The sequence below is a fragment of the Catharus ustulatus genome, chromosome 3, assembly GCF_009819885.2.
Source record: "Catharus ustulatus isolate bCatUst1 chromosome 3, bCatUst1.pri.v2, whole genome shotgun sequence".
NCBI lineage: Eukaryota > Metazoa > Chordata > Aves > Passeriformes > Turdidae > Catharus > Catharus ustulatus.
Window position 1 is genome coordinate 24962975 of NC_046223.1, and position 18071 is coordinate 24981045.

At 39.1% G+C, this 18071-nt stretch overlaps 1 protein-coding gene across 2 annotated transcripts in view; it reads left to right on the forward strand.

Moving 5' to 3' along the window:
* The window catches only part of UBR2 (ubiquitin protein ligase E3 component n-recognin 2), a 55828-nt gene extending 48356 nt beyond the window's left edge, over window positions 1-7472 (forward strand). For both annotated transcript variants that reach the window (XM_033055047.2, XM_033055044.2), the window contains exons 40-47: window positions 132-222; window positions 1008-1138; window positions 1780-1888; window positions 2137-2193; window positions 3709-3786; window positions 4062-4232; window positions 4912-5013; window positions 5791-7472. In XM_033055047.2, coding sequence (XP_032910938.1) covers window positions 132-222; window positions 1008-1138; window positions 1780-1888; window positions 2137-2193; window positions 3709-3786; window positions 4062-4232; window positions 4912-5013; window positions 5791-5932 — 881 coding nt within the window. In that variant the 3' untranslated portion in view covers window positions 5933-7472. The remainder of the gene's footprint in view (window positions 1-131; window positions 223-1007; window positions 1139-1779; window positions 1889-2136; window positions 2194-3708; window positions 3787-4061; window positions 4233-4911; window positions 5014-5790) is intronic.
* Window positions 7473-18071: the final 10599 nt, after the last annotated feature.

Consider the following 18071-nt stretch of genomic DNA (forward strand, 5'->3'; position numbering starts at 1 on the left):
AGTACATCATATTCTGTCCCAGTGCAATACTTCTTCATATGGGCATTTTTATCAGAACTTGATAAAATACATTCTTGTTGTGTAAACATGTATGTATGAAACAATTTGTTAATTATTTATTTCTTCTTCAGAAGAGAATGGCATGGACCAAGAAAACACTAACAGTGAAGAGGAAGTAGCCGTGCTTACACTGTATAAATTTCTTTGCCAGTGTACAGGAAGGTAAAACCATGATCTTTTGGTAAAATTTTGTTATTTTTCTCCCTCCTGAACTGAACATTAACTACTGACTGAATTCTGTATACTGTGCTGTCAAAAATGACACTTTTAACTTGGGAACTCTTACATCTTGTTTCTTATCCAGCACTTCTAGATTCATTTAAGTAACCATTCCTGTAAATTCATCTGTGATCTGGAAGATACCTGCTCATGAAGACTGTGCTCAGAAACAGTTTTTTTAGTCAGTTTGCAGAATCTGGAATTGGCAGTATTTGAGTACAAAAAACTTATTAGGATGGGAATGGCTTTGAATGGAAAAAAAGTAGGTTTTAGGTGAAATTAGGTGTTAGGAAGAGTTGATTTCTGTGAGCATAGTGAGGCACTGCAACAGGTTGCTCAGAGTTGTGGATGCCCCATCCCTGGCAATGTTCAAAACCAGGCTGGATGGGGCTCAGAGCAGCTTGGTCTACTGGAAGGTGTCTCTGCACTTGGCAGGGGAATTGGAATGACATGGTCTGTAAGGCCCCTTCCATCCCAAACCATTCTGTGATCTGAAATGTTTATGCAGAATTCTCCTTAAATTACTGCCCCAGTCGGTTACATTTTTATGAATCTCTGGTTTGTTGTTTTTCTTGGAGTTTGCTTTGAAATAAACACTTTGCATAATGATTGTTTCAGCTGAAGTCAATAGTTTAGTATGCAGTGTAACTGAAGACTTACTAAATATAGCTCTCAAACTGAAATGATTAAATAAAAGCAAACTTTTTTTTTTCTGTTATTCTCTTAAGTGCCTTGAAAGAAATTTCCTCAGGCTGGCACCTATGGAGGAATCTAAAATCTGGAATCATGCCTTTCCTGAGATGTTCTGCTTTGTTTTTTCATTACTTAAATGGAGTCCCAGCACCCTCAGAAATTCAAGGTATTGTCTGCTTTGTATTAAGTCAGTTTTCAAGATGTAAACATTAATGGTCAAAATAAATTACATTTAAACTCTCTTATCTGAAGAACTGATTGCATTGATATGGGCTTGTTACCAGTGCAGCATCATATCAGCATAGTGAAAAGGGCAAAAAAATTGTTTGTTTTTAAAATGTATTTTTATTATAGAGGTAAATGCCATTCTAGATTACTTAAAACAGAAATTTATTCCTTCTATTAATAAGGGAAATTTTGATTGTTTCAAAGCTCCTATGGATTGCTATTTTCAAATGAGACCTGATTTTTCTTGCGTTGGTTTCATTCAATCAGCATCTGCTAATAATTCATATTAAGGCCAGGTAGGATGAGGCTTTGAGCAGCCTGGTATAGTGGGGGCTGTCCCTGGCCATGGCAGGGGGAATGGAATGAGATTGTCTTTAAGGTGCCCTCCAATCCAAACCATTCTAAGATATCTCTGTAAATTCACTATGTTACGTTACACCCCAGATAATTGATGTTGGTGACATTCTTTACTGTCCTCCACATGTGGCATATGTGGGGATAGAATGGAAACCTGAAGGTGGTCATAATAAACATTTTCAATTTGAAGTTATGAGGATTATCCCTTTTTTTGTTTTTCAGCAAATGGAGCAAACCAGTTTGAACACTTATGTAGCTATCTTTCCTTGCCAAACAACCTCACTTGCCTTTTTCAAGAAAACAGTGAGATTCTGAACACATTAATAGAAAGGTAAGTTGTGTTTTTGTGCTCAGTTTTAATATAATACAGAATCCTGCACAAGGTAGTAGTGTAAGTATTCTCCCAGGAATACCTAGGGAAGTGAATAGTAGATTTTGAAAAGTGTTTATGAAAGAAGTGTTTTGAAAGAAGCCATTTTGGTTGTTGTAATTTTTTAATAGATGTACTGTGAATTTTTTACTTATTCGTTTTTCTGTCCTTTATTGAAATTACAAGCCAATTTTTTTTTTTTTTTGTAGTTGGTGCAGTAACAATGAAGTAAAAAGATACCTGGAAGGCAAGAGACATGCTATCAGGTAAACATAAAGAGATTTTAAGCAGAGACAAAGGGAAAAACTTTAGTGTTGCACCTTTCTCCAAATATTTTTTCTAATGGGTGTTTATAATAAGATAATATCTGTTCTGCTTTATTGAGTAATAAAGCTATTAAGGAAGAATTGATTTTTAAAAATTTTTAAGAAAAGGAGATACTGCTTAAATGAGTAGATTTTAAAGGCAAAGTTTAATATTAGGGTTTTATTTAGACTGATGTGCAGGAAGTCATAAAAGTCATAGAAGTCTTAAAATTTCATCTCATGTTTCCTATTACTTTGTACCTTCTGATGCCAAAAATGTGATGTTGCTGAAAGGTGTGTATAACCTTTCTTTAAAAATACCAGGCATTGAAGAGCTTTTTAAATTATATTTTTAAAGAATCCAGTTCCTTCAGTAAAGCCAACACAGAGTCAGTTGCTGAAAAGAAAAGCAGCTTTTCATACATTTGTTCTTGCAGCACAATTACTTTGAATTCAGAATGCTTTTAATACTTAGTAGGTGTAGAAAAGCATTTAGGGTGTTGTTCTTGCTGAAGGCTGGGTAAAAATAGTGGTTAACAATTATCCTGGTAATTAGAAGAAATGAATGGGAAGTTCACAGTGCTATCATTAAAAACATATCCCTGCTTTTTAGTCTCCTGTGCTTAATACATAAAGTCAATCTTTTAACATTGTGCATACAATAAGCCTGTGATAAAATCAAAAATTAATCACTTCATCTGTGAAACACCAGACCATTAACAGAATTTCTTACACAGTAAGAATATTCTGGTTCTGTAATTGATTTCTTGCTACATGTGATTGTTGGGATCTTTTCCATGTGTTCCTTTTGCTGATTCTTATCTGCTCTTCCCAAACTTATGTCTAATTTGACATTGATGATTTCTTTTTCCTCTTACCATGTCCTTATACACTGCTTCTGTTGCAAATTTCTATTTGCATTCCACAGTCTAATTTGTATTATTTCTATTATTGAAGATTATTTTAATTTTGTATAGTATCTGTTACTTTTAAATATATTTCAAATATATAAGTATTTGATATTAAATAGGTCCTTTTCATGGCATGCATATTTTATTCTCTTCAGGATACAAGTTCCCTAACCATGAAAGTCAGACTATTTTCCATTCAATATTAGTGACAAAAAGAAAATATAAACAAACTTGCACAGGAGAGAAAAAAAATTATTTAAATTGTAGTGACCTCATAATTAGGTTTGTTGAAAGCATACAAATGACATGTATTTTCCACCTCTGCATTTTCTCAAATTCATAAAGAATAAGACTAATAAAAGGGGAGGTGGTTTATTTGAGAGATGTTGTGTGTTTGTCTTTTCATGTGCTACCATTTTACTCAAAGAATGGCAGGAAAGAGTGAAACTTAAAAATAATTACTCACAGATGCTGTTTAGATGAGTCAGGAAAACATGAATGAGTCTGAAGTTGCTTGTGTATTAGTCACTGAAATAGGAGTGCTGATTTGATTGCTTTGTTCTAGCTATGCAAGAGAATCCAACAAATTAATAGACCTTCCGGACGACTACAGCTGCCTCATTAACCAAGCATCCAATTTCTCGTAAGTTGTGTGCAATTACAGTGAGACCCCAAAGTCTGCTGCTCCTTTCCATCAGCTGGGAAACCTTTAACCTGAAAGTCTCAGAAAGTTGTGTGTGGAATCATAAAGGGCACATAGCATTTATCAGCCAAACTGCCCTGTATTTCAGTGTAACAGTGAAGTAGTAATTTCAGCTGTTAACTATATAAATGTTCAGAAGTACTTCTGAATCTTTTTACTATCTAGAGTTTACACATGGTTTTCTTATTCCTTTTTTGTTTTTTTCCTAACAAAAGGTGTCCGAAATCAGGTGGTGACAAAAGCAGAGCCCCAACATTGTGCCTTGTGTGTGGGACCATGCTGTGTTCTCAGAGTTACTGCTGTCAGACTGAACTTGAAGGGGAAGATGTTGGAGCCTGTACTGCACATACATACACCTGTGGTTCTGGAGTGGGCATATTCCTTAGGTAAGGAGCTGAACATCTCTCATTGCTGGGTTAGAGGGTGTGTATAGTCATTAAATTAATAGTTCTATATATGTGATTGCAGAGGTGGTTTGTAAAGGCGGTGTTTTGTTTACAACAGGGTTGCCCAAAAACTGAAGTGTATTCATCTTCCTATGCTTTGGTGTTAGGTTCAGAGGTTACTTCTTTGAAGATGAAATTTCAAAGAAAGTTCAAATTTCATTTTCAAGGGAATTTGTTTTGCCTGTGCATTTATTTCTACTCAAGTATTACAAAATTGTGAAGGTAAATACTTTGATTTTGTTGCTGCAGTTCCTGGTGAAAACATAAATATTCATTTTAGTTGTCCTCCTGCATACAGGGAAGGGTTAGATAATGTCTACTTTCACTTTGGCAAAGATTAGTGAGGAGCAAAATTTTTATTTTCTTGAGGTTCTGTTGAGTATTTTACACAGACTGCAAATAATAAGACATGAAGTGACATTGTTTTTAACTGCTGCTGAGGAGTTATAACAGGAAGAGAATGAGACATGTAGTTTTAAAAATTGTGCCTTTAAAAATCTGTATGTGCAAATTATACACAGTGAAAGTAGGTAAGAACAGGAAAAACAGTGTCTCTATGAAAGTATGAGAAAGTATTCGCCTAAAAATCAACACCTAAAAATCTTCTGTTTCTCTCCAGAGTACGAGAATGTCAGGTGCTATTTTTAGCTGGGAAAACAAAGGGCTGCTTTTATCCTCCTCCTTATCTTGATGACTATGGAGAGACAGACCAGGGACTCAGGTAAATATTTTAAAAACCACGTTTTTTAAAGACAGGAATTAAAGAAGTATCTGTAATTAGGAGAAATAACTTTATGTTATCTTTCTGTTTTAATTATACAGATAACATTGTATTTTGACATTGCTGTTGCATCTAGTATCTTCAGATGTTTTAATATTAATATGTGGGTTTAAGTCACAAATATTTCATGAAAGATCTTCCCCAGGTTAAAGTTGTCTTGAAAAATGCTAAAAGTTTTAAATCTTTCTAGCATCTGTGAAGTTGACACTAAGGCTGAAAATTTCATTTGTATCTAGCGCATTTATTTTTATAACCTGTGTTAATTTAATACCAAGTGGGAATAAGATTATATTATTTTATTTAATGTGGTAGTTCATTGTCTTAACTCCTATCTCTGCTTCTTATTTGAGGATAATTTAGGGACTGGATATTGTTAATGCTTGCTATTTCTGAAACTGCCCAAACCAGAGAGTATGATCTGGTTCAGCCAAGAAAGGTTGCTAAAAACCTGCACGTGAAGTTCTGTGGGCTAGATTTGAGGTTCCCAGAGGCAGGAGGGAACTGTTGAGCAGTAAGGAAGGGGCACCAAACAAGGTAGCATTGCAGGTTATTTATCCAAATACCCATTGATTTGCTCTGATTACAGAATAATGTTAAAGGGTTATCTAAATATTGTAGTATTTCATGGGGCTATCTAATACTTAATATGTCACACCTGAGTGTTTGTGCTTAGTTGCAGTGTTTTATCATTCCTGATAAGTGTTATCTCCTTTTCAGACGTGGGAATCCCTTACATCTGTGCAAAGAGCGATTTAAAAAGATTCAAAAACTCTGGCAGCAGCACAGTATTACAGAGGAAATTGGACATGCACAAGAAGCAAATCAGACTCTAGTTGGCATTGATTGGCAGCATTTATAGTGATTATCTGCTGAAGACTGGAACTTTATTAAAGATTTTTGTAATTCAGTAAGCTTTTCAAAGGAGGGATGAGGAAAAATGTCAAAGGAAAAAACCCCCAACAAACTCGGTCCTGTTACTTAATCTTTGTTTTACAATGTATTTCATAAAGATACCAGTTAACATTAATCAAGTAAACTTCTTTCTATGTAAGCAGGTTTTATTAGTCCTATAATTTGCACTGTGCTTCCTTCACAGAAATGTCTTGGGTTATAAACCTGGGCAAATGAACTTAAGTTTCTGATAAAAATTAGAACGACTCTTTTTGGAAGTCTATGATTTTTCATGAACTGAAGAGAAAAAGACTGCTGAAACAGAAACTAGATAGAGCACAATTCCGGATTGTGTTTTGCCCCTTGCTAGTAGTAATCTGAGCCGGTTTATTTATTACTCTGCATTTTAATACTTATGCTGTGTGTACATGCAATGGAATGAAGTAAGGAAGCAAATAATGTAGCAAATGGTTGTTTCTGTCTGCATCAGTGGATAATTCACCCTTTCACTTGGTGTATCTAAAAAGGATTCTGTCATTTGTACTCTTGCAGCTTTCTTGCTTCCAGTTGTTTTTTAACTAAAAAAAACCCCTAACACTAGCTTTACAAGTAAAATAATTTAATTTAAAGCTTTTTCCAGAGCACTGCACTCCTTAGAATTATGTAGTTTTTAATTTGAATTTAGCTGGGAAACCCTTTCACTTTCGATTACGTGATGGATTATTGGTATTCAAGGATTGACATTGTGCTTTAGAAGTTATTTTAAGGTAACAATACTAAGTAAAAGTCACAAAAACTAATTTTATGTTAATTTTCAGAAGCACAGAAGACATTTTTTTCATTTTTGTTAGCAGTCAACTTTTAAGGTGCAAATCTCATCTTCTTTTTGTCACAGATAAGCTGAGTGGTTTTCTCTGGCTTTGAAGGGCCACAATCACACTGCCCATATTTTATTTTTTTTTTCCTGTTGTCCCATCAAGTATATTTACTTTTTGGCTTGATTTAAAGCTCTGTAAAGATGTTTGCATATAGTATATTTTATAAATATATTCTATAACTGCGCAGATTTGCACTTGATATGAGGGTGCCTGAAGGCAGTGAGTTTTCTAGTTGTATGTAATTAGACCTCCAAGGTGTCTCTAAAAATCACATTATGCTTACTGATTTAAAATAAAATAAATTACCTTTCCCTCTCCTATCTTCTGAAAAAATAGTAAAATCTTAATTTACATAGTTCTGTTTCCTTAATAGTCTATGGTTCTTTTAGTTAAGTCTTAATTTCTGACTACGTCTCAGCCCGGATAAACAATTCCCTTCACTCTCTGCCAGGTCTTCAGTTACACTTGGTCTGACTGAATTGTTCCTATTTTTACAGATTTAATGCTTCAGATAAATTTTGTATATTCATGGTGTACAGGACAATTTTTCAAACATTCAGTAATAGTATTGAGTGAAGATGTGAAGTATCAAATAAAGAAACTTGGCCAATGTGGATTTCCTTTTCTTAACATCAGTACAGACTGCTTTTGTCTCTATTACTTGTCATAGATTGGATCATTTATATATTGCTGTCACTTTTTACAAAGAGACACAGAGAAGTTGCAGGGGAAAATGACATTTAATGCTTTATCTTTGCCCTTCCCTACTTAAGGTGGTTGACATACCAACAATTTTCTATGCATGTACTTAGAAATCCCACTTTTTTGGTGATGTTACTATTCCTTTGCTTTTTAAGCTATGTGCCACAGTTTCAAATAATGTGTAACTGCATTGAAAAACTCTTTTGCTGTAATCATAATATTAAAAAGATAATTGATGGTTCTGACAGATTTCTCTGTGCAAACCAAAATGCTGACAGCAAGGAGGATTTTTTGTTTTTCCTCTGGGATCAGAGTTGGACACTGCAACCACAAATAGTTGCAAAGTACACAATTTATCTTTTTTTTTGCTGTTTGGTAATTTTTTACTCAAGACTTCCATTTTCCGTTTTGTTTTGCATGTGTTTATATTAATGTAGAAATATTTATATATAACAATGTTTCAGTATCAGGGAAGTAATGTCTGTAATAAATTGGCTATAACTTTAATATTTATGTATTATGTGTACAATCTAGAATATATTATGTATGGGGGGAGGAAAAAAAATCCAACAAAACCCACAAAAAGTCCTAAATACAAAACTGTCATAACAAAATACAAAACAAAGCTGAAAGCATCAAATATGAGCTTTTCATGTCAACATTCAATAAGTACTTTTTAAATGTTGTTTTTAGAATTTTGCTGAGCTTGTTCCTTCAAGTGTGCCCCTTGTTAATCACAAGCTGACAGAAATACCTGGATGTGCAACATCTGCAATTCCCTGGCTATAAGTGTAAGATGATTATATTATTAGTGTCACTTGCTTCAGTCAGCTAAAGCTTTCTTGACCTCTACCAAAAAGTCTAATCGTCTTTTTAAAGGATTGTAAGTTATATTTTATAAAGGGATGAGGGTTGAGGTTCACATCAGTAATGTTATTTACTCTGTTCATACTAGAAGATAACACTTTTTATTCCCCCCAGTCTGCCACAGGAGGCTCATTTTTACTCTGCTGGAAGTCTTTAAGCAAGATAACAAATTCCTGATACCTTCTGACTTGTGCCAAGAACCAGTGCTCCCACAGCTCTCTAACCACTTCATGTGATGTTACAGGGAATTTGGCTAAGATGAAGTGCTCATGGATTCTCAAGACTGTTTCCATTTTCAGCTCTCCTCTGTTTCTCTACAGCTGCCTCCCATGTCCCTCAAACTAGTCTTCAGTGCTGACTAAGCAAGTGAATTTTATGCCTTCCCACTTTATTAGCACTGGAACCACATGAAATTGAAAGGTTCAGTGTGTTCCTGCACTGTGCAGTTCTCTCCTTTACATAGGATGGTGGACATGGAGTGTGCACAGACCCTTTGCTGTCCTTTCTCATTCAATATGAACCCCTACCAGCTCTCGTGCTCGAGCCCTGGCATCTCATTTTAAGTGTATTCTATTTTTTATTTTATGTTAAATGACGGCGTTCTGTTCGGAAGCTCTGTAATGAAAATTTTCTTTGTGGCCTGAATGTGCAGAGGAGAAACTGGATGCTTAACCCACTTTCAGCATCAAATCCCAGCTGTTTTCCTTTCTGGAAGATTAAATTGTACAAGGGGGCTTGTATCTCGAATCTCTTCACAGTAGTGTCGTGTCATGATCAACTGAGTTTTCAATCAGCCTTCCTTCTGCCCTGGACTCTTCTCTGTTCCCTTCTAGGAATTGCCTCCAGCAGGAAGTAGTGACCCTCAATTTCCATTCTGCTGTTGAGATTATTGATTATAGAAGTAAAATATGACAGCATTAAACAGTCTGGGCTTGAATATCAGCCCCTGGGGCTTTCTGCTTGTAACTGGTTTGCTTCCAACTGTTCATTGCCACCCTCTGAGCCTGAAAATCCAGCCAAGATTCTGTCCACCTTGCAGTCTGTCTAGTTTACATCTCCCCAAATTGGTCATGAGGATGTCAGAAATCATACTGAAAGTTCTGCTAAAGTAAGACATCTGCTGCACAGAGAAAAGTGTTTTTTACAACAGCAAAATATATAAAAACAGACACTTTTGGTAATAGCAAAAGATACTGGGCTCATCTTTGTGGAATTCTGTGGGTCTTGGGATCTGAGTTTTTTTGTATTAGAATCAGCTTAGCTTCTGTTGAGCCAGTCCTGCATCACAGTGGGGATGGAATGGTGCTTTTCATATCTTAACTGGCATTAAAGGAACTTGCACAGGGAGACATCTCCTTCTCTACCCTTAGCTGTTCAGTTCCTCAGCTCCATACTGTGATTGTCCCAGAGTTCTTGATGCTGCACGGAGAAGGTTGCAGACTTCATGGGAACAACACTGGATTCAGTTATTATCCAGGCTTGCCTTCTGCAGGACTGCTTCCAGGTGCTGAAGGAGTGGTGCAAGCCAGGGAGCCTGCCAGCCACCCCTCTGCACACACAGCTAACACATTGCAGTTTGACTCTGCTTTCTCTGGGTGGCTGGTTCATGCTGCATGGAATGGCTTTGTGTCTCCTCAGGGACAGGCACACAAAAGGTTGCTTAGCAGCGATGGGAAGTCTTACAGGCAAGTTGTCTTTAGGGAAATGGCTCTCTTGTCATGAATTCTTCTTGCTTTTTTTTTTTCCTCTTGGGATTTGAATGTTGAGGAATTACAGTTGGTGTTTCATTTTGGTCTGTGTTCATGCAAATGTAGGAATAATCTCTTGGGAAGGACTTAGTAAATAAGTATTGCTGAAACAAAAGCTGTCCATCTCCTAAGGACTGATAGAAGCCATGTGGATAGCACACTTTCATCTCCAGTTGCTGATAACTTCAAGTTATGAGTGAGCTTTACCCTGTGGGAGTGTCACTTGTTGTTTTGGAAAACTGGGAATGACTGATGGAAGGGCATCTCTGTAAGCCTGGGATAACTACATAAATTTGTGTACTTGGCTGTTGGGGCTGCAGGGAGAGCACACACCACAGACTGCTCTGGAGCTTGGAGGCATGGCCAGGAGGAGCTGGAACCTCCCTACCTTTCCTTGCTGCCAGCCAACAGTGCTCATGGAATCTGGGAATTCTGCTGTTGTGGAAGTTTGAACTGTTGGGTCAGGGACAGGGAAGAACTTGGAGATCCCAGTCTTGACTGAGGCTCTCCATCTGTTAGTGCTTTCCCTCACACCAGGTTCTAGAAGTTCATCCACTGGAAAACTCTTAAGAGACCTGACTAAAAGTCCCACAGAACTGTGCTTTTCAAACAGTTACACAGCTTTTTCCAGTAAGGGGAAGAAGGGATTTCATTATCCATTTTATTCCAAGGCTAAGGGTCAGGAGAAATAGTGATTCCTGCTTCTGTTCTGGGAGAATCAGCTTTCTCATGACTAATTCAGGTGTGACTTTTATGCAACAGCATTGAGCTGGTTTTTTTGATAATACTGTTTGTCACCTTGGTCAAGGTGTGTTAGTTAAATGTGTGACAAGCTGCAGTAAAATAGTTCAGGTTTTTACAAAGCAGAGCCCTGTGATTACCACACTTGGGCATGCCTTGTACCCCTCAGTTCGTGTTGGGAGTGTTTTGATGCTGCTCAGTGCCCCTTACCAGCAGCTGTCCCTGAGAAGTAGCTGAGTGTTAATGCTGTATTTATTCATGAAAGCTCAGTACTAAAACATCCTCTCACTTCAGCTTGAGACCCTATAGAAGGGCATGGTGATTTCATCTCATTGAAGTTCACTGTATCCACCCACACACACCAAGGTGTGTGTGTCCAAGCAGTCTGGCCAGGACTAGGTGCTGCTGAGGACAGGAGCAATGGCTTCTGGAAATGTCTTTTATATTCTTTTGGGATTCAGTAGGACTTGTGGGGCTGTGTTTTGCCTCAGTATCCTGCTTCACCCATCCAAATCTCAAGTAAGGCTTCCCGTTGTCTTTTCCTGTTTTGGGTGCCTTGGCTGGTACATAACAACGGGAAGAGGAATGGCACACACCACACCGTCTGCCTCTTGTTGCCAAAGCCCAGGTCTGCTGCTGAGAAGGCAGCTGTACCACGGCCATTTGGAGCTCAGGCTTCCTGGGCTGGGTGGAAACAACACATTTCTCAGCATCTTCCCACTTTATTGCTGTCAGTCACATCTCTTGTTATCCATACATGCTGCTCTTCAAAGGCTTGCTCAGTTATTTCTTCTGCTGCTTCATACATGTGTGTTTCTATTCATACTTCATTCGTGGCAGTTTTAACATTTCTTCTACAAATCTTTGTTCCACAGATAAAAACTGCTTCGCATATTTTTATCTTGAGTATTTTGCATATTCATCCTCTTTTTTTTTTGCTCCTGCTCTTCTGCCACCTTTCCCCCTCTCCTGGCATGCAAACATTAGATGCCCAAATCTTACATCTTTGATGGAGAGATTTGTCAAACACTCCTCTCTTGAAGGAAAAAAGAAGAGGGAGAGTATGAGGAGTTTCGCAGTGCGCCAGGTGTAGGAGCTACGAAATGGCAAGTACTGATCTTCGTCTCCATGACAGCAATGATTAAATGTTACTTTTTCATCAGTTTGTGAATATATATTTTCACAGTCTCTTTTCAGACAGCGTGAGCTCGGAGGTGGTAAGTTTTCCAGCTTGTCCTTTGCGTGGGATCCTGCAAGAAAAGCCAGACTGGGTAGAGAGCCCCGGGCAGGGTGGGACAGCTGAGCTCAGGTTAGGGATGGTGTCTGTGCAGACCACTGCGGAATATTTTAGTGACTTCTAAAACCAAAGTGTTGATTTGAAATCAATAATGTATTTGAGGAACAATGTGTGAAACGTATTTCTGTACTTGCAGTACTCTTAAATGTGGAGGATGGTAGTGTGTTAATGAATAGGAGAGAAGATTATATAAAAATAACGAGGGTGAGGGGATCAGCAATGTGTTCACTGATGTAATTCACTGGTGTCCTCTAACTAGAGACGCCTGCATTAGAAAGGTTCTGTTTGCTCTCTGTAAAGACAGCTCCAAGAAGCCTGTGTTTTCTTGCAATGATTGTATCAGAGTCTTGGAACGAATGTGCAATTTAGCACAAAATACTCTAGAAGAAGAAAAAAAAATCTGCAATAATTGCTTAGCATCTGGTTAATGCTGTTGAACTAGTCAGGCTTCTCATCTGTGTATAATAACTCCTTCCAGGTCAGGTTTTGGTAATTCATAAAGTGGTCTAATAGCTGAAAGCTTGGGGCACAGCATGAACTCTGAAACAAAGAACTTCGTTGTTGTTGTTGTTGTTGTTTGGGTTTTTTTCTGTGTACTACTTTGTAATCCAGGCTTTAAGCTCCACTCTCAGTTTGAACAGGATGGAGCTGAAAACGAGGAATTTTGAGGGTTTTTTTCTAATGGAGTGGTAAATGCTCTACACTAGCAACATGTGTGTCACTTGGAGCATGCAGAAGCACAGAGTGTTCAGCTGGGAGGCTGGGGTAACTGCTGCTAGTGCCAACATGTGTGAGACAAACATTTCTGCGTGGGCAGCACTGCAAATCGTTGGGCAGATGTGGAAGAGCAGTTATCCAGGCATTGAAAGGTGTCACATCCATTTAGGACAGCAAACCCAAGACCACATGTGGTTGCTTCACTGTCCTGGAGCACAGTGGGTGCTCAGGGTGGGATGTCCTGCTCCAGGCATGGCTGTTGAGTTCCTGTGGTTCCCAGGGCTGCAGCAGCAGTGGATGTGGTGAGAAAGGATGGGGTTGAATCCTGCTGTCAGAGATTCAGGATCCACTTGATCCACTTGATCCACCTTCACCAGTGACAGAGACCTGGACCTGTCTGTGAAGTATTTGAGGAGGGTGTGTGGCACTGGGAATGTCTACCTGTGTAAGTAGCACTCCTGGTGGAGTGCTGCCTTGCAAAGAGGGAGGGGACAGAAAGTTTTTTTCCCCCCACTGGAGTCAGGGATATGATGTGGTAGTAATTATTTGAAATCTAGACATAGAACTGCAAATTTTTCCCTGAATGAAAAACTTCCTGAAATACATTTTATCCATTTTTAATATTACTTAATCTCAAAAACAATCTAAAATATTCTCATAATAATAATAAAAAAAGAACTTTGAGAAGTAGAGAATAAATTTGAATTTTAAGTCCTAATTGCATTTAACATTCTGGGGTGAAAACAAGAAATGCTGTCAGAATTTACTTAAAATATTCCAACAGCAACATTACAGAATCAATTTTACTTATTCTCTTGATTAATTTATGTAATTAATGAAAGATTAATTCATACAAAGTTGTGAATTTACCTTGACCTTGTTGGTATGTCCTCCGTGTGTTTTTGTAATTTTTAGCCTTAGCCTTTTTATTCATGCTGGAGAAAACGTGTGAAATAGGAAAACTCATACCCATCTGAAAAAGTATTTGTCTAAGGCAGAGCTAAGTGTTTAAGTGCCACCCTCTGGACAGGTTATTTGGGTGCCTGGAAAGGCAGGGGTGATTTGTAAAAGGAAAGTTTTGTGTTTGGGGATTGTGTGTGCCCTGGAACTGATGAGCACAGCCAGAGTCTCCTTCCAGGCTTGGGTATCCTGACACTGATGCGTGGCTGGAGCGAGGGCTCTGTGTGTCTCCAGCTGGGAAGGACAGCATTTCATTGGTGCTGCTATTAAATTCAGTATCATCACCGGCTTCAAAGTGATTTCTGTGGAGTTTTTTTTCCCAAGAACTAAACATTTTCACCCTATTACCAAGGGAGTCAGTCTGGGAAATTGTGTGCCTGAGATTTATTTAGTGCTTTGTTCTCCTCCTTTCTTCACCCTCCAGCTGCAGTTGTGCCTTTCCAAGTTCCACATGCCCAAATCTCCTCACTTCTGCTTTGCAATGCTTGACCCTGATTTGCCTGGGGATGTGGTGCTTGGTTGCCTGGTGCAGGGGATGTGCATCAGTCTGGTGGCAGGCTGCAGACCTGCCCTTTGGTCCTTGTTTCGCTGTTTGACTGGTTCCTGATTCCTGCGGCACCCTTTGCTCTGGGGAGCTTTGAGGACAATCCATGGTAATGTACTTCCTCATGGTTTGTGGACTATCCTCTTAGAAACAATCAGGCAAGAGTGGTTGTTTGCATGTGCTTTGTGGAGGGCTGATGGGATGGGAGGTGGGAGCCCTGCTCAGCCCTCCCAAATGTTAGGGAGGAACTGCAAAAAGGGGTGTTCCCCAGGGCAGGGTGCTGCTGAGACTCTGATGGACAGACTGCAGAGCTGAGCTCCAGGCCAGGGTTTCTTCCAGCTTCCCCACTTCCCAGCTGTGCTTTGGATCCAGATTCAGAAATGCCTGTGAAATGGCATGGGAGCAGCAAATGCAGGTGCTTTGAGAGAGGCCTTTTACTATTTCAATGTTTCAGTCAGTGACTGAACACTATAGGTGTGATATAAATCAGAAAATGTTCCACGTAGACATGACTTCAGATTTGAGATAGCTGCACTGCTGTTGCCAGAAATAAATTTTCCTAAGCCTGTGTCTTCCCCACAGGGGGCTGTTATCACATGGTTCCATTCTATTTTTCTGGCCTTATCTCTTAATTGACTAATCTCTAATAATGCTCTTTCTTTTTTTTTTTTTTTAATAAGCATTTGTGATCCGTCCCCATTTTCCATTGGTTATGCTAAGAACAGCACTGGTTTCTTTCACAAAACAAGCAAGTTGGGTGTAAATCAGTACCTGTTTTGCTGGGATCCCTTTTTTTTTATATCAGCCTTGAAACTCTTCCCAGCTCATTGGCTAGGAGGTCCGTGGTGCCTGTGAGCCCAATATAGCATTCCCATGCTCTTTGCTAAGCTGCACACTTGTGTTTGTGGGGTATTACCAAATGCCCAAGCTCATGTAATGCATGGAGGCTAATCTTATCAATTGTATTAAGGCTACTTAGGAACTAATAGCTTTAAGGAAGCTGTTTATATTTCCTCCTTTAAAGCACTTTAGTTATGTTCTGTGTCCCTTCAAATAAATGTCATCGGTAAAATAATGCACTTTTTGTCATTCTTTTAAAAGTGATATTTCTTAAGAGTTGACACTTCAAGGCCTTGGGCTGGCTCTGAGGTCTGGGTACTTGGATTTAAGCCGCTAATCCATATGGAGGTACCTAAAAAGAAGTGGCCTGGTTTGCATGAATTAAGTTCACATCCTTCTGAAGTTTATTAGTTTGAAAATCAGGGCACAGCTCTGGAAGTCGTCGGATTGCTGCAGGGAGATTTGACTTTGTGAGCTTTAGACTTAAATTTAAAATAAGAACAATGTGCTCTTTTGAATGTCCATTGCAAGTTAGAGTTAAACAGGGGGAGAAAAAGAGGTTATAAACCCAACTGATTGTCAGAGTCTCTGAGGATGCCAGTGGTTTCTCTGGTTCAGCATGACCAGAACATCACATTCATGGCAGTGAAGATGTTTTAATTCCTATGTACTACAAGAGGATGCTATTAAAATAGCACAGAAAATTCTGTTTCTAGCAAGAGGTAGGTGATTTAGGGGGTCTGCTTCCACAGCCTGAGTTTAGCTGGGTGCATGAGAAGAGGAAGGTTTGCTTTCTCTCAGAGCTTTATATAGAGGTGGGGAAAAGCTTCCCACATATAGGAACACATAAAACAGATTAGAAAAAAAAAAAAAAGAATTCAGAAGGAAAAAGTCAGCAGTAATGCAAATTAAAGAAATCTGTATTAAATTGTATATATTTAAACATTTTCTTTAAAGAGATCTTTACTTGCAATAACATTTTAATACCTAAATTTACATTTGCAGTCAGCAGAAATACGTTTGTCTAGAACAGCATTTGCAGTATCACAAGTAAGTATGTGTAAGATTGGACCAGTGATATATTACATGTAATATTGTACAAAGCAGTTGTATTACAATATTGTGGTAATCATAAGATATCACAAAGATCTTCATCAACCAGGAGGCTTTATTTTAGACAGCATTAGCCCATATACTCTTTGTCCCCTGGTTCCAGTGCTGTTCTTCATAAACCTGTCTCAGATGGTCTCTTTACCTGCCTGATATCATTGCTCTGGGAACTGCCTTCTCCAGTGTGGCATTGAAAGAATGGTTTGAAAATTTGTTACCTTGCTTTAGCAATAATCTGATAAAAAATAGAGACCACGAATAATTGGAGACTCCTGTCTAAATTAGTGGCCTAAGCCAGATTTCTAGGGCAGCAATAAATCTAGATCTCTTTGAAAAGTCAGTCTAGTCACATAACTGATATAGATCACAGCTTGCTGAAGCCTCCCAAGGAAAGACTGTAATTAATCCTTGTAACGCAGCTCCTATCCACATAGGAGTGACTCTCTGAAAAGCTCTTCTCTGGTACATGTGGCCACATTGTGTGCCATCCACAATCCTGTTCTTCTCTAATGGGCCAGCTGAGAGGGGCAGCTGGCCCCAGTGCTGTCCCACTGAGCAGGGAGGAGCTGCCCTGGCTCGTACAGTTCTGTCCCTCAGCAGAGCAAGAGACGATAGGCTGTGGTGAGTAGCAAGTTGGCCTTTTGTCAGTGCCCTTGTCCTAGTCGTATGCACAGAAGAGGAGAGCGACTTTTTAATTCATTATTGTAACTGAATTCATGATCATAACTGAAGTTGAAAGCTTTGACCAGCTTTGGGAAAGTGAAAGGACACCACAGACACCTCGTGTGCAGGTGGCCTGAGACAGCCTGGGCACTGAGATGGAAACTACGGCTTGATGTACGGACACATCCCTACTTGTCCTGCCTTGAACTGATCTGTCCATCCTAGAAGGAATTTGGACAGAAGCTGGGGGAGCTGAGTGCTGCTGGGGCAAGTGCACAAGTGCTTAAGAAGGAAAACCAGTGGGCTGTGCAATGGTGATGCAGCTGCAAACACTGCTCCCTTTGAGGGCTGGCCACCAGCCAGGGAGAAGGGACCCACTGAGAAAACTCTTCCAGGTTCACCCCCGAGAAGCAGAGGGTTTGCACTGCCAGGGGAAAAATAAGTGTGGTGCCTGGCTTGCAGGGAGGGACTGAGGTGTCTGCAATTGTTGGTGCAGGGGCTGGAGCTTGTTCTCTCGGGTTTCTTTCCCTTTAGCTGAAATTATCTGGCAGCTGAAAATAAGCTCAAGATGATGCTCTGTTCCCTTATCAGAGGCTGCACACCACAGCAAACTCTTTTCCATATTTTATTCCAGCTTGAGAACAGGATCCTCCAGCTATGACATTATGTTTGGAGAGATGCAGCATATGCAAAATGTGCCTTCCCTTTGATTTAAAAGATATAATGAGGAATAGCCCCTCACTGATAAAGTAAAATTTGCACATTGTAAGTTGATTTAAACTTAATTTTCCCTGGCCTGAAGGGGTGAGGCTTCATGTACTTGTGGATGAACAGTATCCACTTTCTAGGCCCCTGGAAAACATTCAGAGTGTGAGTTCTAAGTGGCCTGTCTGGATTTGGGTTTGTCTTTTTCTTGCCTTAAAAATAGTTGGGCTTGAATATTCTGGAGCAAGTTATGAGATGACATACTCTGTAAAATGTCCAGAGTAACCATAACTGGCACATGCTCATAGCCTGGATTCCACCCACTAAAAGATGAA